Genomic DNA, 23,954 nt, shown 5'->3' with positions numbered 1-23,954 from the left:
TACAGCTCAGAACACATCACACAAATAACCATCTTAGAGTCAATGTGAGAGGGACACACACGCACAAATCTCTGATGATTTACTTGCCATAATCTCATTTTGATTATTGCAATTCAATTTATTCCTGTAGTGAGCGCAGAATACAACTTGCAGGCCTTGAATCAGAACTAAACAGACGTGACCACATCGCTGCTATCTTAGCGTCATGAGAGGGGCTTCCAGCTGAGTTTAGAATTAATTTTAAAATCTTACAATTATTTACTAATCTTATTAGACCTTGTATCTCGATAGGAATAAAAGTGCAGCCTTAGGTGTTCAGTCAAAGCTGAATGAGAAAAGGAAAGGAAGCCGTTGTGCTTTTATAGTCAGGGCTCCTATGGCTTCGAATAGACGGTTAACATTTATTACATATATCACACTTTACTTTTATTAACCCATACAAAATATTAAATCTGTATCAACATATTACATTTGTATTGTTGTATTAACTAATTGAGGTGGAGCTGCTTGTGAATTGTTTTTCTCCTAACAGCACTTTATAACTTTGTTCTGAGAAGTCTTGTCTCTGGCTTTGTGAGAGACTTGCTCATGTTCGCACATCAAGACGGACTTAAAGTTTTTCCCACACCACCTCCATCTTCCTAAAATCAATCAGACATCAATCTTATTTTGAATGAATTCAAGGAACCTGCAAGAAATCTCAGTGCTTTTCCGCCCCTGTGAAAAAAAAGCCACTTTAACTGAATCATCACAGCCAGTAATCCAGAGGCATGAGCTGACAGAGTGGTGAAGCTGAATGAACAGAACGGTTTGCACAAACATACAAGAGATGCCTGAGTGCCAAAAGTCTGCCCACGACTGCTTGTTCATGTGCTTTGAAAAAATGAATGTAATGATTAAGAAGAAGTAAACTTTGATAAGGAGTGACTAAACTTTGAGTTTTTTCTGGAATCGCAGGTTTTTGGCTGTTGCGCAAACACAGACCCTAAGAATGCCAGAGTAAACACTGCTGGGTTTATTATGGCTAGATGTGAAGGAGAAGACTCCATTATTATTATTCTGTATTCTCAGTCTCCTTTAGTCTGATGTTAGCTTCTAGCCACATCCCACGCTAACTCTGCCCAGACGCACACACGCACACACATAGACTATACGCAAGAAATGCACTATAAGCATTTGCAATAAGAATGTGTAAACACATGTTCAAATGCATATAGAGTGTAAGCACACACATTCACAAAACCATATTCAACTCTCTGTGTGTCTTTCTGTGTGTGTGTGTGTGTGTGTGTTTCTGAGTGTGTAGCAAATGGCTGTCAGACAGACACACTCACAAATAATATATGCCTGCACACTTGCATACTGCACAGACTTGCACTTTTGCATTTGTGCATGCACATTCACACTATCTCACACTATCACACACACACAAACACAGACAAACATAGACACACACACACACGCATTGTGCTCGCACTACCAGTGTGATTGTGTTTGGACAAGGTTAATGAGTCTGATGAAAAACAGTCTGGACTAGGATGTCGGAGCTGGAGACAGATGGCTCAGAAGAGTGAAAGTGGTCACGTACACCAGAGTTCATGAGAACAGGACGGGACGGAGGAGAGAGGGAGAGAGGGAGGGAGGGAGGAGGACAGAAGAAGAGAATGTTGCAGCCAGATCTAGATCAGATAGATGTGAGAAGGACTGTTCTTTACACAGCTCTTCAAATGTCTGACACACACACACACACACACACACACACACACACACACACACACACACACAAACAAACAGCAGGGCATTGCACTGTGTTCCTTACCTGGGAGACAAACTCTAGTGATGGGAGGCTGAGTTGTAGCTGCAGGAGACCTCCTGAAAGAGAGAGAGAGAGTGAGAGATTAAGAGAGAGAGAGAGAGAGAGAGAGAGCGAGAGAGAGAGAGAGAGAGAGTGAGAGATTAAGAGAGAGAGAGAGAGAGAGAGAGAGAGAGAGAGAGAGAGAGAGAGAGAGAGAGGTGTTACAAAAAGAGGGATACCCTACATACATATTTTATGTTCATCCTCAAATAGGACATGCCAGAATCAACTTAAGTGAAAACATTATCTATTTAAGAGTGACATCTTGATGGGACGAGGAACTGTGTAAGATCGCTGTGTGTGAGTGTGTGTGTGTGTGCGGTGTGGAGAGAGAGCAAGAAAGAGAGCGGCTGATAGTATTGACAAAGCTGTGCAGATAAAGTAAGAAAGTAAGCACAACATTTCCTTTCAACAAGCTCTCACTGCACATCTGCCTGATCTTCTGCCTGATCTTGTGTGTGCAAGCACACTTCAATTTGTGTGTGCATTAACGTGTTTGAGTATGCCAGCGTATATGTACGTGTGTGTGTCTCTCTCTCTGTGTGTGTGTGTGTGTGTGTGTCAGTGTTTGCTTTTGTGCGTGTGTGGCTGCCGGAGCTGAATCTAGGTCAGACAAGCTTCGGGTATTCAATACAGCAAACCGAGTCTTCAATACAGCCCATAGAAAGAAGAGGGAGCTCTTAGCTTTTTTGCTGACACACACACACACACACACACACACACTCATGCACCCGCACTCAGAAAACTTCACGGTGAAGAATAGAGGGAAGGATGCCCTACATACATATTTCCAGTTCACCATGAGTCTGCAATCTCACCTCCATTGGGAAAACTGTGAACTGAAGTGTCAGAACCTCCAGGGAACCTCCAAGTTGTTTTGAGATCACTGCTACCAAATACGCTTGATTTCTCTGCAGCTTTTTCAACAAAAATATATTTATGGCATTGGCAAAAACTACAATTTAAATGATAAAGTTGCTTTGATTTAGACTATTTATTGCAATGATTTATGAAAATTGCAGTCCCTCTAATTTTCTTAAGAAGATTTGAGAGGTGTACTGATGTGAATGTGCAGGAAATGGCTTTAAATTGCAAACCGTTGATAAACTTGCGAGGAAATGATGATCTCACACAGATTTTACACAAGATAGACAATATTTGGAGTGACTGAAGGGCGACTAGTTTGAAGAAATACTGAGAGAAGAAATATTTCAGAACGACAAAATGCAAAAATCCTATTTGACACAGTTTCACTCACTGCACTGCCCTGTAATACTACTAGAATATAGCCAGTGTAGCAACCATATTCTGTGTTGTTGAGTTGCAAATGCACAGCATGTCACATCTGAAGCTAAATAACATGACTGCAATATGTTGGGATTGTTTGTTAATTTCAAATTCAGCTTTCTTTTCAGACATCAGAAGGGCAAGGAATGATCTAGCAAGCAAGTTTGTCTCATCCTTTTCAATTCTGCCTCATTATATCTGAGAAAAAAATAGGATGCAGTACACCCACTGAAGTAGTAATGCAGGATAAATGCAGGATGAAGGACAAATGCCTTCAATGCATACCAATGAGGCATTCCATCTGTGTGAGTAGTTATGGGTGTGCGTGTTTGTGCAGTGTTTTACCCCACAGTGAAACTCACCACCACAGAGGAATTCCACATGGAGCATTTTAATTGCTTGACGCACAGAGGGAAACTATTCTCTTTTATTTCTCAAGAGATCAATGAGAAATGATGGACAAAGGAATCGCAATCCCACCTTTGTTTTGGCATCACTCTGCCATGAAGTGGTAAAAAGATTTGAAACTCTACAGATGGAAATCTACAGTGTGTGTGTGTGTGTGTCCACAAGGCACGTGTTGTGCTTTGCTTGCTGGAATAGATGCTCAGCTGTGAGGGGTTGAAGCAGCTGCAGTGTCAGACACCAGCCGGTCTAAAGCTCAACACTTCCACCTTGTGGTGAAAACATCGAACTGCAGACTGAGGGGAGGGAAAGCTGCCATTGACCTGGCCAGTGATCAGCCTCTCTGACATGCAGTATGTTGTCCCTCAAGTGTGAATTCAACACTGATTTTGTGGCTTTTTTTTGTCTCTTTATCCATAAATAAGAAGAAGCAAAATTATCTTTTGAAAAGCAGAAAAACTTGGCCTGTTACTGAAGTAAAAACGGATGTAAAAACCCTACATTTTTTTTACAGTCTGCTGGTAGGAAAGAGAAGACAAAAGTGTGACATCACCTCAGATACCTGGGATTGCAAAACTGAACCCGAACTGTGTCTAAAGTCAACTTCAACTTTATCATTGACTGTGTCACAGTAACAGTAACAAAAAATCCACTTTATCAGACATTCACTTTTACTTATAATGTTACAGAATGGACAGATACCCACATGACCACTATCTTTTCCACATATCTCTCTTCTTCTAACCTGGTGGTTTTATATTACAACATTATTATTTGTGCACACCTAATACTCCATGGTGGCAACAGCTGTGGTTGCTTGGCGATTTGTGATGCAACTGCAACATTTCTACAGTATATTAAATCAACCCTACCATCAATGTTGTATGCATGTTTTGTTTTTTTTCATCTGTTACATAAGCTAGTATCATTTCTCAGATGAACACAGCAAATCATGGAGCTCAAGAATCCTGATCCAAAATTTTCTCTGTTACAAAACGCAGTATTACATCATGCAACAACTACTCTACTGCATATTGCAATGTGTTATGCCTCACTTAATGATGTAGGTGATCTCACGTGACTTTTAGCAATATGATGAGTTCATGAAGAGGTTTTCAGCATGCAATACTAGCAAGAAATGTACTGCTCATATTGTAAATACATGATGTTATTATTTGTTGGTTGAGTTTACCAGAAGTGTTTTCCTAAGTTTGTAGGGAACAGAGCCCAGAACTCCCAAACTGCACCAAACATGAACTCAAAGCAGATTGCTGATGTTACTGTTTGTAATAACAACACTCATCTATTTTACAAGCATTATAACGCATTATATATCATGTGTAACTAATGTTTCAGTGATAAACAGTATTAATGAGAAAATCCCCTACAAAGTTAGTAGTTTTGATTCATTAGCGCTTACTTGTTGGAGGCACATTGGACATTGGTCAGGACAGTGAAGTTGTTCCTTACACTTCGAAGGCTTGCCAGAACCTAGAGAGAAAGAGAGAGAGAGAAAAAATGACAGAGATGAGAGAGGAAGACAGAGAGAGAGAGAGAGAGAGAGAGAGAGAGAGAGAGAGAGAGAGAGAGAGAGAGAGAGAGAGAGAGAGGGATTAGTTCCTTATTTAAAAACTACCTGCTTTCTCAGTGAGAAGTATTAATAACAGTAGATAGAGTGGACAGTTTCCTAAATAGAGAACAAACTCTCTATCAACACTTCTCTTGTAACAGCTGTGTTTAATTTATGTTTGATGCCTTGTTGTAGTGCAGGTTGCAATGGCTATGTTCTCATATAGAACATTTATCATGATCCAACTGCAAATTAAAACATTGGGACTAGTATACTAGTATCACATTCATAATGTATTCATTTTTACATTTTCTTAAGCAGTGGTGGCATCTTTACTGTTTGGGCCCCCGCTGCTGTATGAATATAGGGGAAGCACCAGACTACACAGTATTTTAGCAGTTTATTTATTGAAGGTCCAAGACAGTGAGATATTTACCTGAGCAAAAGGCGTTACGATCAGGTCATCACCGTGTCTGTAAAGACAAACACAGACATGGAGGCATTTATTATGAGCAAACAAATGAAGCTCACATATGTACATATACAGTACATATAACAGCCATAGAGAGACCATTATTGAAAGTATGTGTCAGTCATCGGTCCTCTGTCACATAACACACACGCACCTTCCAGCACACGAGCGAGAAAGAGAGGAAAAAGTGAGAAAGAGGGAGAGAGAGCTATAAGAAACATGCACAACATACTCTACACACCAGAGATCAGGTTTTGCTGTTGCATAATGCTTACGCTGAGTGCTTGCTGCCAACTTGGCCATGGTCAAAACAAATGACATTAAGTAATGACAAGCAGCGCTATTCATGAGCCAACCAGCTTCACACTAATTCACTTAGAGGAGGGGGGGGGGGGGGTCTTGAACAGGAGCCTTCTGCTGTGATGGGATGTAACCTTGTAAGATAGCTGTAATAGAAAACTACTTTTGTAAACTGAGATAAGGGGAAAATTTTAGTTATTCTATTATTGGTTCCAATTCATGGTCATGTTATGCAAGATGACAAACTCCCCTGACCCCCATTACCTATCTATCCTTCAGTAGTAATACAGGATTTTCCTCCGCAGAGCAGAGTGATAGTCTAAGGTGGCAAACCTTGCTGCAAAGTGGGACCTCTACAATCGGCTACATCCAGTGATGTAGTGGTAAATAAAAAGACATTTAAACTATGACAAATGAGTGAGTAAACTGAGTTTAGGTTGGTTTACCCTCCACTATTTTGGCAGCATCCAGAAAACAACTGATTTTCACATACTGTAGGAAGTGTTATGTGACTTTTAAGCAAAAGCAGCTTCAAACTGGTCGGGGTGGTACGATGAAAGACTTGAGAAAATGTGTTTGTGTTCATGTGTGCATGCCTGACTATATGCAAATGTGTATGTCTATACAGATAACTTCGGTACGTATTTACATGTGTGTGTGCATAGCATCTGGCTTTGCGTGCTTGCTACGTTCATTTGCATGTGTTTCTACTTACAGTTCCGAGGCAATGGAGGAGTTTCGGGACATGGACTTGGGCGACAGGTCGTAGTCGCTGTCGGAGCGGTAGAGGAAGGACTCTCGCCGCTGGTTGTGACCGGGGAAGTTGGTGTGGAGGACCAGACCGGAGCCAGGAGAGGCCTGGGGGTCCAGAGGGCTGCAGCTGGCAGACGGGCCATTCTCCACGTCGAAACTGAAAACAGACAGACAACCACACGTTTTTTTTAAATATTACATACGTTTTCTGGCTTTTCTGCTTTATTTCGATAGTGTGCAGTGGAAAAGAAAAAGGAAAGTTTTGAGAGATAAGAAAAAAATCCAGATGGGAGAGACTGGAGCTGGTTTGAAGTCATTCTTCAGAAATACAATTAAAAAAAACCCTGATAGGATGCTGTAATTGTAGAATAATGCCCCCTACTGTATCTAGCTGTTGACTTGTGAAACGCAATTATTGTGGGTGTTTGAGGGAGAACTGATATAAGCATTTCAATGTTTTTAAAGGGAAACCAAATACAGAGACTACTTTTCAGGTCGGACTGACATCTACTGGTTCAAAGCCTGCTACTGCAATCGCAATATGCCTTCGGCTGATCTTGGTTACTTGTGATATAGTTTATCTGTTTTGGTCTGGTCTGTCAGTAGCAACTAAGATCATCCAATAGCAACCAAGCTCAGCAAAGAGTTGGGTTATGCCCTTCTTGCTGAAAGCTCTCACTAGCTTTTGCCATTAAACACATTGGCCCTTGGCTTTTACAAATCATAAAAACAACATACCATGTTCCTGACTTTCTCTCACTCTGAGATAACACTTTGTTTTGATTACCGAGCACTCTACAGACTTGATTAGCTTTTAATGACTGAGCATGGAGAAAGGGGAAGAGGAGTTCTTCCACGTGTGCTATCAACATCCCCTTAAGAGATAAGCTGGGATCACTCAAACGGGCCCTACTAGAATTACTATTGCACACGCACACGCACACACACACACACACACACACACACACACACATACACTTTTTGACATGACCAGGCAAGAAAGGGCAGAGTGACATGCTACGGTGCACAGTGTTCACTGATATAAATTAGTGAGATGCTCCTGCTTCTGTAAGAAGGAGTGGTAGTGGAGGAGAAAGAGGAAGGGGAAGGAGGAAACGGATCTCATCAACCAGTCCTCTAGGAGGAGCAGGGAGTGAGGAGGGAGTGAGTGCACAGCATCACCGTGACGAGTCAGAAGTGGGGTAAACCAATTGAACAGTAAAGATTTTCAACAAAATAGCGAATCTTTTTCAAACTAAATTAAAGTTGTAATATGCGAGTTCCTTGTTTTCTTTTGTTTTTATTTCGGCGACATCTTTGGTGATAAGTGGGTATTGCTGTGGTGTTTTTGCGCTGTACTTCCAGAGATCAGCTGTCAATCAAACAGTGTGTGATGTCTCCTTGGATTTTCTGTTGAAGTTTGAGTTTCTGTAGGTGGCGCTTTTTTCTTACTCTGTTCAGCCATGGTGGCTATCACTGCTCATGCTAACTACCCAGTTCTACTACTGGGCTCCTGTGTCGTCACTGTCCACTCCTTGTATTTTCTTTCTAACCATTCCTAGGACATAATGGGAATGCACGGGTGGGAATTCTCATGTTTTTCTCCAGCTCCAGGGGAAGTGAGATGTGAACTGAGGGTTTTTTTGTTTTTTTTTCTGCCCGCATGAGGGGAATCTCGGTTTAAAGAAAAACAATCAAACGCATGACATCAGAGCTAAAGGCTCAATCTGTAATACACATGGAAACAACAGAGGAGTGCTGCTGCAGAGATAACAGATTCATGGCAAACTGGCTGGTGGGGATCTTGATGCAACGATTGACAGAATGCAAAGTGGGAAGCTGTAAAAGTATAACGTGACTTAAATTCCAGTGCTGTAAAAGCTATTTGTAAAATAGACCTGCAAGACTTATGTTGCCTAATGTAAAGCAGACCTATATTTGGGGTAACATGTTAAAATAAAGTATGTAGGTGATGAATTATGACATGGTACTAAAATTAGTACAAAGCTATTTCTCCATAGTTCCATAATTCAATAGTCAGTTTATATACAAGGCACAATGATACATTCAAATACTGCATGTGTGAGTGTGTGTGCGTGTGTGTATGTGTGCGTTTAGTGTATGCATGCATGCCTTTACTGTGTACCATGCACTGAATGCTTGCTGGCATCTGTGGCCCTGAGGTCATTCCAGTCATGTATTCCTTTGTGCGTTATGATCACGTGTACAGACGACTAATTCTGGAGCCGACGCAGGCAAGCCTAATCAACCACAACACACACATACACACACACACACACACACACACACCCTGCACGACTGTCCGATCTCTTTTCTCTTATCTTAAACAAAAGATGGAAAGCCTGGCAGCAACTTTGTAGCCAGAGATGACAGCTCTCCCGAGAAAATTCAAAAGGTTAACCTCACAAAGATGAAGGGCCTGTTTCAGGGCCAGGAAATACCTCCAAGCCCCATCAGCACATACAAACAGGCTCCCGATAAAGACAGCGAAGAGCCAGAGTCTGCACTTTTGCCAAGACCATAACAGCAGTTTGGCTTTTTATACAACATACAGTGGAGAGAGACAAGTAAGATGGAGGAGAGAAAGGGTATAGCATGCAACAAAGGTCATAAGCCAGGTTCAAACCCACAGTATTCAAAGTGTGTGGAGTGTTCCTTAGCTTGCTGTGCCAAAAGGCAACTGGAGCTCGGTCTTCAGTAGAAGCCAAAGGACTTGGCTACTAGTACTACTGGTGTTGTGTACTGCTAAAACAACATATGAGCTCCCAGCAGACCATGAGCTGTGAGCAATAAGACTGTCTGTGCAACATCGGAATCATTTTGCCTCTACTGTATTTGGTCAAGGCTAAAAGCAGCAAAAATGGATCAGGGAGAAAGTGTGTTTATGGGGAAAATATAGATAATCTCTATAGTTAAATCAAACTCATCAAATCATGTATTACTTTTTTTCTTCACCGTGTGTTTAGATATGTTTGTGTCATGTGAAGTGGGTCTTGTTTCAAATCAAGACAATTTTCTGGCAAATTACTCTCTATTTTCAGCTCATCTACGACATGAGCTACACAATCCTATATCCTCACTGTGGCAGTGAGGATATAATCTTATGGCTGCATTACATAAGGTTATAAAGGCTTAGGAATGAGCTAATCTGCAGGGCATTTAACACTTGGGAAAATCGGACATCTGGCGCTGGTACATACACTAGAGCTGGTTAGAATTAACGATGAGGCACTTTCTTAATGAGAGGGGGTGAAAATAATATTATATATTATGGGACATAATGTAAAAATGAGGGCGCAATTCCCCTTAATATCCCTTCTGTATGATAGGGCTCAAAGGAATGACCATGACTGTTGTGGCTATAGGAATAGTATAAACCCAGTTACACTAAAAGTCCAAGAAATCCAGTTTAAATTATCGTTGACAGTGACACATACAAAAATCACTCACTCATATGATAATACTGTATAGTATCACTATATGTGTCAACTCATAATTGTGTCAACTAATTTAATAGTCCCATCATAAAAAAATTATGTGTGCAATTGTTTTTCAAATTATTATTCTGCAAATAATAAAATTACAACAAAAGACCAATAAATACTTATGACACAGTTATGACGCCAAAGATATAATTTTCCAGGAAATGTTTTCCAGGAAAACGTAAAAACATAGAAAAACTAATGAAAAACAAGACCCTAATAACTGCTCAGTCAACTAATACTGACTATAAAGGGCCAGTCCCTAAACTAAACAGCCAATACTTCAGGATTACATGTGATTTTAAGTTAAAACAACATTTCAGCACAGACAGACTTATGACTCCCTTGTGACTGTCTGTGTGACTGATGCCAATGTTGGAGTCTGGTTCGGTCCACAGGTCGTACTAAACCCCCTGCCCAACAAACGCCTATCAGAGCACGGACAAAATAAGAAAAAAATAACATAAAAATAAAATGGTCAAAAAATACAAAAATCATCAGGAGAATTTGATTTAGGCATCTTTTAAAGTGTTGTGTCCACTTCTACTTTTCAACAGCATACACCAAAAACCTAAACAGTTTCAAATTATGTTTTGTTTTGATTTTTTTTCCCAGGTTTGCTTCTCCTAACAGCATAAAGCAGAGGGGATATCCAAGAGTAGACAAGTATTCAGGCTCCCAATAACAAAACAAAGACAGACCTTGGGAACAAAATCCTTTTTCTATGAAATGGGGTGTCCTGGTGGCTTAGTGGATTAGTGCCTGGGAATCCATCCATGTGATGTGACTGAGCTTGACTCACTCCTGCAGTGCTCTCACACTTCTCTCTTTCCAGTTTAACTTGACAAAAATATCATCTTTTGTAATGAAAATACTTTAGGAATGACATTATCCTTATTTTATAATAATAAAGAGGCTTGGAACATGCAGATACATACAGTATATATATACAGTATATGCAGGATTCCAGTCCTTGCTCTGTCAACCAGAAGCTTGCTTTCTGGTTAGAGACAGGATGAGAGCAAGGACTATTTATCCAAATTGTTGAGAGAGCAAGACAAGCAGAGACCAAATACCTTTTTGCATGGATTAAAGTATGAGCTTTCTGGGTTGAGGGGAAATAATTACTCAAACTAGTATGACTAGCAGGGATTTAGCAATGTGTGAACGTGAGTTAAAAGGGTCAACGCATCATTGAGTTTAATGACGTGTGTGTGTGTGTGCGTGTGTGTGTGTGTGTGTGTGTGTGTGTACATGATGGAAATGTCTGGAACCTGGGAATGCAAATCTTTCAGAGCTAGTTTTGAGCATGTTTCATGTCTATTAGAGATCAAAGGGTGAGGAAGTAATGTTTTTGGTGTTATGTTTCACAAAAGCAATCAGGAAGTGATCCCTGTGACCTGGGATGACACGTCATCCTGTTCCCATGATCCAGCTGAGGCACAATAATCTGACTGACTGACTAACTGAGTGACCAGTTGGCTGACTGAGTGAGTGATGGACTGACTAAATGACTGACTGACTGAGTGACAGCTGAGCGGGCAAGGCTGTCCCATTCTGGTCAAATTGCTATACCAGAAAGTTTACCTGTACTTTAAGTTGTTGATATATACTGTATCCAATCCAATCCAAGTTATGCAAAATACATTACTGATTTTCAAAGACATTTACTGTAGTTTTGACGTGGCCTGGTCATATCTCAATTTTAGAGGGCAGATACTAAAGAGTGGGGACTAAGTTGAAAACAGCGAGTTACAGAAAGAGAGTGAGGGGAGGGGGGAAAGGTCTCAGCCAAATATTACTGTGTGCTTGCCGGAAAAATGACTCAGCTGTCCAGCTCTGCGGCAGCAGTATTGTTCCGATTCCAGGTAGAAAGCAGTCACTGACGGCCAGCTGGCCTTTTATGCTACTCATGGACTGGCAGACTGAACTGACACGACTCGGTATCCTGTCTGGTGATAGGGATACATGTCCTGTTTGTGTGACGGTGATGACAGGAACATTTTGACACAGTGTGGGATACTGCTGGCCTGGGATGAGTACTGGTGAGTGGGACCAAATCCACATATATGGATAAGGAGCAAAAGCATAACTACACAAAGTAGATTTTCTGAATTCAATGTGTGTGCTTGCATGTGCAGTACGGTAGGACTGCTTTGTAACAGTTGAAACATAGTTCAAGAAACTCAGAAAGCACTACACTGAGTATTACATGGAGAGAAAGTAAGCAGCATGACAGATACTATTTAAATACTGTATAAATACCCTAACAGAAGACATTGGAAAGCTTTGTAAGCTTTGGCCTAGTACTGAATAAGAGACCAGTTTATTGCATAAGGACAATTCAGATAGTGTCAGATAAGTTTCAAATACTTCCAAATACTATGATTATCTTAACTTTCTTTCTTTCTTTCTTTCTTTCTTTCAATGTATTGTCCTATGGGGCAAATTCCACCCACCTCACACCTGGGTAAGCTAGGATACACTATAAAAAGTGATAGCACATACTATTTGAGAGAGAGAGAGAGAGAGAGAGAGAGAGAGAGAGAGAGAGAGAGAGAGAGAGAGAGGTGTTACAAAAAGAGGGAGAGAGCATTCTTAAAGTTGAATCACGCTCTTCCTGTGTGTTATGGTGAGGGGAAACCAGTGTCCATTTGTCTATCTGGTAGTGCAAACAGGGGAGCCATGGTTACACCTCCTGTTTGTCCTGGCGTTAGCGTAGGTTTTAAATAGAAATACTTTAACACACGTTGAATTATATTCTGCTCCATCACTAAATGAGAAATGAGGAATGCCAATAATGTTAACAATCGTGTGGCAAGAAAAACCAGGGGTAAAACCCACCGGTCCAATACATTATTAGAACCTCTTGTGTACACAAGTGTATCGGAGGAAAAAGATTTCCAATGTTCTTTGCAAATCTCTGGGACTGAGGAATAAAAGGAGAAATATCTGGGCCAGGCTCTGGACCCTATAAGACCTTTCTGTCTAACCAACCGGCTCAGTGAAATGTGCCAGGGGACTGAAGTGTGCTAGAAGGATGATGAACTGATTGAATGATCCCATCAGACCAGGCAAAAATAGTAGTTGAATTTAATATTCCAAAGACCACAGTTAATATCCCCAACATAAATCTACTACACTTTTATCTACAAGTAGGTTCATTGTCCAAAGCTAGCCCTAACATGCATATACTGCAGCTGACATTTCCCAACATGAGTACTAATATTCAACTGGAGCAGGTGTTCAACTTTTATAGCCCTGGACTCAAATGAGAAATGTAATCTCTTGTTTAGGGATGTTCAGCTCCTGGTCATTTCCCAACACTGGCCCTAACATTTAGCTAAAGGGCTTTTCCCAAATCTAGTCCAAAAACTCAGTCATTCCTTATGGAAACATTCAGTGGACCCACAATGGGAAATTTTAGAGCAGCTCCACTTCCTATTTTTCAAATGATGTAACTGTTGAATGTGTTGCTATTGCATCATTCCTAAATCTCCATTGTCAAACCAGCCAAACCCCGACCACACGGGACACTGATGACATCAGCATGAAATGATCAATGTCAGAAGAAATGTGCTTGTATTTTGTTGTTTCTCATCAAAGCAGCCCTTAAAACTAGCAGTCAATTTGCAGTAGGCCTACTAGTCTGAACTCCACAAACTTTCATAATACACTTGCTTTATCTGAATCAAGATAAAGCAACTCCACCGCATCCATTCTGATTATTTTATTAAAGCCAGCGTTCTTCAAATTCTTTAATTCTTTAAGTTCTTTAAAAGCCCCAGATGAGAAATCTATTATATCACCCTGGGAACCACACTAATGAAAACATATTGCTACTCATTTCAGGCAGAAACCCACCAGAACTATGCCCATAAACCATTTTGGGTCCCAACCTTTAATTTAAGAAAACAGGCATTAGATGATGCTAAAATCATGCTGAGAATCACAGATGTCCTCTGGCCCTTTCTAATCTGCAACCAAAAAAGAGGAAAAATCAGGAATCCATGTACTGGCTAGATACAGCAGTTATTAATAGAAAATAGGCCACTAACCGGAATCAGGACTTGTACCAAGTCATTATACATGCATATTTAGGTACAAAGTCATCTAGCAGATGCTCTCATTTAGAATCACTTACGGTCTAAATACACAACCCTAATATCACATGATTTCAGCAAAATACAGAGCAGAGCCGGCCAAAAGCTGTGATGACGATGACGACGACACAGGGGGGTCGGGGATGAGAGAGTAGATGAGAAGATAGTGGAGGGTGACAGAATGATGGAGACATATGTGATAATAAGAGAATATGACTGAAAAGTGAGAAACAGCAGAGAAAGAAAGAAGAAATGAAGGAGAGAGAGAGAGAGAGAGAGAGGGAGAGAGGGAGAGAGAAGCGACAGTGATATTTAACAGGACTTGCTTTAAAAAGCATTCCATGGGATGGCAAATTGCAGTGTGGGATCATTTTTCCATTACATTCCCTGGCTTGTGCAGAGTCGGGCTACCATAGGTCACAGTCCCTGCCTTTCCCCTACTGTTCATACTGAACTGTGCATGCTGGAGAGGGGAACACACTCTGTTTTAGAAACTACTTCTTATTCCCGCAAAACTAACACTATAGTAGTATGTCACCATTAAGCCCTAACTGTCCGTTCAACATTGTAAAGTGCCATGGGAACGTGGACGTTGCTGCTATCGCTGCAATCATCAGACATTTTTATCCCCGTCTTTTACCTTTTCATCATCATGATCACCATCCAAAATCATATCACCACCTCCATCATCTTCACTACCATTATCATCCTCCTCCTCCTCATCATCATCAATATCATCATCATCATCACTACACAATATCACCATCTTCTCAATCCTTATCATCCTCCTCCTAAGCATCAATATCATCGTTGTCAGTATCATCCTCCTATCATCATCATGGTCAATTTCAACTATGACCAGGCACTCAGAAATCAAAAACCCTAACCACATACCACCGAAGACCTATGAGTCCTAGCCATATTTTTCTGTTTATCCATCTCCATAACAACGTATAATACATGCAGTGCACAGCAATATAATACAGCCAAACCACAGCCTGTAGCACACAGCACTGCACTCCACCCATGGGCAAGCATAAACATTGTGTTTTTTCAAAGTCCTTTTCTGGAAAAATTAGAATGTGTTGCCAAATTCTGAAGAAATCATTCGTTTCAGAAGTTGACATCTATTACAGGATGTAACCAAAGACTAATTCCCTTGAAATACGTAACACAGGTTGAATAGTAAACAGCAACTTTACATTACATTAGCCTTTACGTAAGTTTGACATTCCTTGCACTCTCAGACATGGACAACATTTGGAGCCAGTGTAGATGGGTCCTTTTGCCAACAACTGTGATTCTGCCATGGTACTTTGGTTCCTCAGAGGCTGCTATTTAAGCCACATTGTTTCTGGTCTAGTGACCAATTACAGTCACTGTTGCATGCACATACATATTCTGTATCTGCTCGTTCCAGCGCTTCATTGAAGCTATGGCACGCTTATATTAAGTGAAATATTCAAAACCAAAACACTATTTTTTTTATGGCTGCATCATTACATCGAATGAAAAAAAAAAACTAGATGTCTTGTGAATCATTTGATACACACTTCCATGTAATTCAGCATGACATATTTGGTATCTTGGGATCTTGACTAGAATTTAAAATAAAGTTTGAACAAAGCTTGGCCGCACAACATGCGTTTGATGATGGACCCACCAGAGGGACCGGCAGGGTTGAAGAGGTTAAAATCAAAAGAAAGATAACTACGTTTTTTTTCCTCCCAGCATTCTCACTTGAGTGTCGATGTTAGATCTGGGGTCAGTTTGGCAATTTCCCCACTAGTGGTTAAGGCTGGAAAACAAGGTGACAGGGAAACCTGCCCTATACTGTAGATCAGGAGTATTCAGCTATGTGCCATGGAGGGCTGAGAGTATGCAGGTTTTCATTTCAACCAAACACTACAGCGGCTGATTTCACTAATTAGTTCCTCCTCTCTAGCTGAAGGTGTGCTAATCAGTGACATCACCTGGTATAGTCTTCGGGTGGAACAAAAACCTGCAACACTCGGCCCTCCATGGCACATGTTTCAATACTCCCGCTGTAGATCAAAGGAGCTGTGATCCTTGTTATTGTGCCATAGGAATCCTGGTCACTGTCCAAATATTTGGTTAAACCCATCTCTCCGGGAGATTATCTGTGTTGGCTGTAGGTGTGAGAAGAGCTCTCTGGGACATATACTCATACACTGATACCGTAAAACGGCGCAGAGCAGCTGTATGTGTGTTAATAAGTTGTAGGCTATGTACACACAAAAGCACATGCATTCACAAATGGATGCAGGGCAGACAAAGATATAAGGAAGAATTCATTTCACACGGACTAATTAACCCTGGCTGTCACGTGTCTCAGACAAGTCCACCTGTCCAATCAACACACAGCACAGTGCACCATCTGCGTACTTCTGTTTTCTTCAGTATGGCCCAGTACTTTCCACAGGAAACCATTGGTCACAGAAGTGGAACCCACCCGTCCTAGAGGTGGATGCCCAAAGCCTCAAGAGCTCAACTGCCTTTACACCATTACAAAAAAAGGTATAACACTGTATGATTTCAAATAAAACAAACATTTACTGTTCACAATTTTGAGTAGATACGTGCAATTCATGCTGGCAAACACATTAGTAACTTGGCAGATCACTTGACCACAGCTTCTCAAAAATGCTCCCTGAACTGTTTGACTGTTTATCGTTCTGTCAAAAATTATTGTACCATTGTACTCTTGTTGTTGTTTTTAGGGTCAGGTCATTCTGAAGACCATTTTCCAGCCTTGGTAAGACAATCAGGCTCTATTCTGTTGAGTTCATTTCATTGTTTTCTGCCTCATTTCATTCTATAATATCCCCTAAACCTTGCAACACTCCAAGCCAGCAGCCTGATGTGTCTCCAGTTGAGCTACAGTTCCCACAATCCTCCCTGGACTAAGCCCCAGCCTGGTTTGTCACACTGGTTTGGTTTGTAAAAAATGTAGAAACGTCATTTACTTCCAACAGTCCACAATCAACATGTGTTCTTGCTGATTATGTCTTGTTTTCTTTTCTGCTAGTTTTCATTCTCCACTGGTCAGTCAAATTCTCAGCATATACAATAAATCAGTCAAGACATGATGTTGGAGATTATTGTCCTCCATCAAAATAAGCCTTGCAGTGATAAGGACAGATCCTGTGTCACAGTCAGTAAGCCAACTTCAATTTATAGATGTATTTCTTGTTAAAATACATAAAATAAGAAGGCAAAACCGATATTATACACAGATTGTGCAGGTGAGATCAAAAGATTAACCCTACAGAGCTTTCATCTCATTTCAAGAGTAAAAGAAATTGCTGGCAGTTGATTCTCATGCACAAATGTCCCTCCTAAGGGTTGGTTTTAGTTTTCCAGTAATGACACTTTATGTAGCTTATTTTGTAGCAACTTTATGTGGCCAGACGCCATGAATTCAGGATGATTTAGCTTAACATAATGGCACAGATATTACACCAGACAATGTTTGATCAAACTGTAATTGTTTGATTAATTCAAACAAAATAATTAATTGACATATAATATACCATTTTAAAGTTATGAATACAATGATTGATAATGTATGAAAACCAAAAAACATCCCGCAATGTTTTCCCATGCTGGGTAACATATCTGCAATTCCTTCTGCTTTCCTCTGTTTTTAAGTAAACAGTAATAACAGGGTAGGCTGTGTGAACTTTTAAATAACGCTATTGTGCGATGTCCTGGTTGTGCAGCAGGCTAAGGCGCATACCACACCACTCATTACATTATGGGTTTAAATCTGGGACACGACATTTGCGGCATGTCATCCCCCCTATCTCCCACAAGTCTTTCGCCCTGTCTCCCTCCTCACTCTTTCCCATCTCTCTCTCTCTCTCTCTTTCCTGTCCCCCTCCAATCACAGTATATTGTCTTAAAGATGATACCACCAAAATATATTCTTTAAGAGAGCACTGTGGAGAGCTAAGACAAATCCCAGGACGGCCTTTGCATCACGTCCTTAAACAATGTGGAAGATTTACGAAAATGCATTAGTCCAGTAGTCAATGGAAAATATAGATTATCAGCCTGCTGCTGTTTATGTAGAAAGGTTAAGCCACTGAAGTCATTGGAGCCTCCAAATATAAGCTAATATGGTCAGACAACAAATTCTGCTTGGCAACAAAGTGAAATCCAGCAACAGAATAGCTAGAGGCTAAGACGATTCCAGACCCTTCAATGTCACGACTTTTTTAGATATATGGCTTTAGGTAGTCTTGCTGTCATGCTGTCAGACAGACCTCATTCACACTGCGGCTAAAAAAACTACTTCACCTCAACACTTGCAGGCCAATTGGCATTATTAACCTTTTGTACGGTCAAATATTTGACTCTCTTAAAAGCATCAATACAGCACACAAAATATTCAACCCTAACACATAAATAAGTTACACAGTCTGAGACTGTTCCACCCTGAAACCATCAATTCACCATAAGAAGGTAGATTTTGTAACCCGAACATGTGACAGATCAGACACAAGCACATTCCAGCTCAGGTTTACTATGGTGATGAGAAGCACATGAGAGGATTTGCTTAACATACAGTATAGGAAATGGGAAGTGACACATCCCACACATCCACTGTATGTACACACGTGCACACACACACACACACACCCATAGTATCGGGAAGAGATTCTGAGAAATACCATAAGCCCTACTACAAGAAGACAAATCCGTAAAGAAGACTTTAGTACACTAGTAGACTGAGGAGCTGAGAAAAAAATTAATTAATATTTCATGTCCACATTATTGTCCTGAATAGCCTCCATACAAATATATGAAGCACTGTGATGATACCATATGTAATGCGCTGTAAGGACAAAACAAAATCAAACAAATCTCTCTGTTTGAGTGTTAAAGACAGTGTGTGTGTGTGTGTGTGTGTGTGTGTGTGTGTGTGTGTGTGTGTGTGTGTGTGTGTGTGCGGTTACTATCCTGACCTGTGAGCATGGCCATGGTTGGCGGCATGGAGTTTCCTGATGACTTCCTCACTGAAGTCAAAATGAACCCTGCCTCTGGCACAGGGTGAACGCCGGTACATCGCCCCGACACACACACACATACACATATACTCATACACACACTACCCAGAACATGCCATCACATACACACACAGTAGCTGGCACTATCAAATAAATACACCCAATCTATTACTATCAAAAACGTACCATTTCACACACACAGTAGCTCCAACACAACTACACATGCTCTAACAAGCATGATCATACAAAGAAGACACAAGACCGCAACATCAGTCATACAGTATTCATGCACACAAACATACACAAACACACACCATCACTCATACACTTGACATTACCAAACACACTGACATAATTTTTGTCATACACACTTCGTTACACAAATAGCAAAGGCAAATTATAATACAAACACACACTGTCATGCACATACATGCACACATGCAAGCCGCGACACACACAGACACACATGAGCCATATCAAATGCAAACCATCAAAACATGCAGAATCGTAAAACAAACACCATCACACACGCTTACTTCATATCAACGGCAATACTCGTCATACGTACACAGACACCATCATACATTTACAGAATTGTTACCTATTTGGCTTCAGTAAAAAAGTTAAATCTATACAGTAGATCATCCATCAACCATAACTTCAATGGCACATTAGAAGCAGCAAACAGGCATCCAAACACCTTATCCAGACGCTCAAGCGCACTTCACACACACACAACACCACAAGCAGTGGTCCATGCGTCACATCGTAACTCTTTCACACACTCTCACACTCTCCACTCTCTCGCTTTGCCGAGCGGTCTTCTCCTCGTCACAGGCTATACTTCCTCCCCACGGTGTGTGTGTATGCGTAAGTGTGTGTGTGTGTGTACAGTATGTGTGTGTGGAGCTCTGTTCCCTTCAGAGCGGCCCGGCGGAGCAAGGAGGGACATCCAAGTCCTGGAGTGGAATCACTGGAGTGGATTCACGATCCATCCGTCACACACAGCCTGCTGACATTAACTCTGCTCCTATGGAAGATGTACGCAAACACACCAACCAAACGCATGGCTGCTCAAAAGAGAAACCAACCGGATGCACACCTGCTGAACTCCAACTCATTCCTAGATACATCATTTTACATACTGTATGTACCTGATCAGAGCCAGACACACTGAGATAACTGAGCCAACTGATGTGATTTGTCTCGCTTCTACTCTGACAGGCTGGTCTACCTTAACTGTCAGTGTGTGTCTGTGTGAGAGAGAGGCGGCATCTGGCACTCTTGCAGGGGGGCACAGTGCCTGATGAGGTCGTATGGTATACTGATACGCAAGCCCGCATGTCATCACACTTGCGATGCCAGGTTTATCATAAATGTCAGCGCCTACAGCTAATGTGCTGTTACTTTCACACATGACAGAAGGGGGACAAGGGGAATTTTTAAGGAAAGATCGTTTTTCTTGCTACTGTATCTGGTCTCCTTTTGGATGTATGGCAGTGTAAAAGACACAGATCTGATTGAAATGCTAAGGGTTTTCCAGCTTTTGATGGTACTGAATTTACACAGTAAGAGGCTATCGGCAAATATTTCTGTATTTCAGCCAACTCAAAACCAAATGCCACAGACGACAGGGAATCATGTTTGTAGTAGGATGTAAGTAAGGCATGTGTAGATAAATCAGATTGAAAGTTGTGACTTCATATGAGCAGTTTAGCAAACATAAACATCTCAGTAGGTCCGCTGGTTCTCTCTGGCTTGGTCACTAATCTGTACCTGCTTGCATACCAGCCAGACCGACAAAAAAAGACGACATAAAACAGAAACCAAAACAAAAGAGTTGAAAGGTGTTTTTTTCTATTTTGTTTTGACTAATGCCACCGATCATTAGTCACTGAGGGCCGTGCCGTGGGGTAACCACGGCAACAACGGGTCAAGACAAAGCTCATTTGATTTACATATCTTGCACCTGCATTGGAGCGAACAATTACCATCCCAGATAAAAAGAGATAAAAAAAAGAGGGTGATGATTTCATTCTGTTTCATTTGAAACTGCAAGCAGGTTATGTCCTCCTCCTTTAAAGAATCAAATTGCCACCAGTCTAAAGGTTGCTGGTTTGACTTCCAGGACAGTATGTTCTTGTGGACCATTAATATTCCCCTGACTTCAGGACAAACGACATGAACCTGAATCATCCGTGATCAGAAGCTCAGACCATGCTTGTCTGGGGCGTACCATTTGGCTCAGGCCTTCCCGCAGCGACCCAGGTTCGAATCCGACCCGAGGTCCTTTGCTGTATGTCCTCCCCTCACTCTCTCTCCCATACCTTCCTGTCTCTCTCTCACTATATCTCTCAAATAAAGCATAAAATGCCATGAATAAATCTTAAAAAAAAAAAAAAAGAAGAAAGAGAACACTGGCCGCATGAATAACTCTTCTCTCTTCATAACAGAAGTCATGAAATTCCACAGGATATGCTGCTGAATGACAACCTGGGGTTTCGAATAACTTGGGTCATGACAAGACAAGTACGCTTGTAATTGACTTGCCGCATGATTCAGAAGGATGACACATAAACAACACGTAAGGAGTGGAGCAGGGTTATCAAGGCCAGAGCTGAATCACTGAATTCCCACAGTGCAGCTCACTCCCTTGATTTCTATGAAATGCACACAATGTTGAGAAATGGTTAATGTAGAGTGAATGGAGGGAGAAGTGGATGATGTGGTGGCCATGGGGCCGTGTCCTGGTTGTGACAATGGCAACGGCTCAGTGGCATTCCTCATTAATGACCCCCTGAGGGTTAACCATAGAATAAGAATAGATAGAAAGGGCACTTCTTGGTGTTATAATTGTATATGATATGCTGATGATGCCTGCTCTAGACGTCTGACAACACTGTCTTACAAGTGATCTTTGCTTCATGTGTGAACAGTTCATGAATCTCAGAAAGTTGGAACATTCAGCAAGTACAGATGAAATGTACAGTGAAATTAAGTCTTTAACGCATCCAATTTTTGAATGTCATGCACTGAAATTCTTATTATAATCACAATATTCATAGCTTAAGGTTGGATGCCAGTTAAGTTTATCATCAAAATTACCCTTCAAGTTTCATCATTTGAAATAAATGGCTTCTCTATTCATTCTAGGTCTGTGAGCTTACCATAATCTGGTGACGTCAGACACAGCATCACACAGCGTCTGTTGACTGGACTGAGACAGACCTGTATTTTGAGTTGATGGTGGGACAGAAGTTCTGAAAAACCCATTTACACTGACAGTTTAGGATTTAGCTGGCACTGTTATCCAGAGCCACTGACAATAGGAAACAGTTGAATTAATGAACATACAGTAGTGAACAATATTTTCCATTGGAAAGAAATAACTATATCTATGACAAGACACATTTAAATTGTAACAAATGAACCTGTGTGAAGCCTCAGGTGGCATAACAAATGCCACATGTTAGCACCTGTTCTAAATACAGTGTATGTGTTACTGTAAAACCAGTTGATGAACGAAACCTCAACCACCCAATAAAACTATTCACTCTTGGGCAGGGCCTCGGCACATACTGTATTCACACATATAGGGCTTACTTTGGACATGTGGAAATAACAGTCCTACTGTAAAATAACATCATTCTAGATCAGCCTTTTGGCTCCTCTTGGTTTCACAGCCAAAGACAGCTACCCAGGTTGATGGGTACACACTCTGAGGTTTAAGCCGAATGTGGCAGTGCTCAGCTACGAACAACAGAGGGCACCGTTTCATTGCTCAGAAAAACAAAGTAGTATAGTGCTTCCTGGCTGGATTCTGTCTGCACCCACAAGATGGCAGTAAGTAACTGCATAATATTGTTGCCTGGAGTACCAGAGCAATCAAAGTCACATTAACAGTATGTGGCAAGCAAAATTTGCCACTGAATGAAAAAGGCATTATGGTAATTGCTCTCAGAACTAGCATTTTACATGATGTAGACAAATTTTTTATTTCTACTGGCTCAAAATGATAGTGATTCTGGTTCTGAGCAGTTGTGTAGTAGTTACCCAGAAAGTTGCCTGAACCATAATCAGGTGGTGAGGTGTGCTGTGAACCCATCATCCCATACCCATCAATGCCAATCAGGATGATAGGAGGGTACTAAAAGCCCAATTAAAGAGGCGAGGGAAACTCTGTACACCTCTGCACACCCTTGATTACAGCACAGAAATCTCCTCTAGACTGAAAACAGTTTTCAGATTTTAACATGCACACTGAATGTCGATGCTGGTTCCTCCAATGTGCCTGTTCTATTCTACTGTAACCCTGTTTTTCATGTCTGGTGTTTTTATTTATTGTCTTATTGACAGTTAATTATTGCAGTCTTATAGTAAAGGACTTTGTAATTGTTCTAAGAAATACTGTAAGCCTATAAATTAAGTACAAACATGAGTAAAAAGAAAAGCATGGAGACACAGAGCTACACTATGGCCGTTTTTGTTATCTCCTGATTTGCTTTAGTGGTTTCACGTAGAATCAGACCCATAATTAAACACTGACAAACTGATGCAGACAGCTACTCTTCTGGCTTGTCCTTCTGATTTGAATCAATATTACACTGCAGATGATACAGCAAAAAAAAAAACTTAAGCAAAGTGTCCCAATACATGTGCTTTTGTCTAGGTGT

The 23,954-nt window shown here is 41.0% G+C and overlaps 1 protein-coding gene across 3 annotated transcripts in view; it reads right to left on the bottom strand.

Moving 5' to 3' along the window:
- pde4ba (phosphodiesterase 4B, cAMP-specific a) overlaps window positions 1-20,032 on the bottom strand; it is a 73,059-nt gene extending 53,027 nt beyond the window's left edge. The window contains exons 1-5 of one of the 3 annotated variants that reach the window (XM_071524063.1): window positions 19,240-20,032; window positions 6,605-6,799; window positions 5,554-5,590; window positions 4,968-5,038; window positions 1,820-1,872 (exon numbers count right to left, since the gene is read on the bottom strand). In XM_071524063.1, the coding sequence (XP_071380164.1) occupies window positions 1,820-1,872; window positions 4,968-5,038; window positions 5,554-5,590; window positions 6,605-6,799; window positions 19,240-19,367 (484 nt within the window). In that variant the 5' untranslated portion in view covers window positions 19,368-20,032. The remainder of the gene's footprint in view (window positions 1-1,819; window positions 1,873-4,967; window positions 5,039-5,553; window positions 5,591-6,604; window positions 6,800-19,239) is intronic. The other 2 variants (XM_071524065.1, XM_071524064.1) reach the window with 2 other exon arrangements.
- Window positions 20,033-23,954: the final 3,922 nt, after the last annotated feature.

Source organism: Centroberyx affinis, unplaced genomic scaffold (assembly GCF_046629955.1).
Source record: "Centroberyx affinis isolate AG114_WGS23_722 - 3 ecotype Tasmania unplaced genomic scaffold, CSIRO-AGI_Caff_v1 ptg001140l_1, whole genome shotgun sequence".
Taxonomy (NCBI): Eukaryota; Metazoa; Chordata; class Actinopteri; order Beryciformes; family Berycidae; genus Centroberyx; species Centroberyx affinis.
The sequence above is the reverse complement of the archived record's forward strand: the minus strand, read 5'-3'. Positions and strand labels throughout refer to the sequence as shown.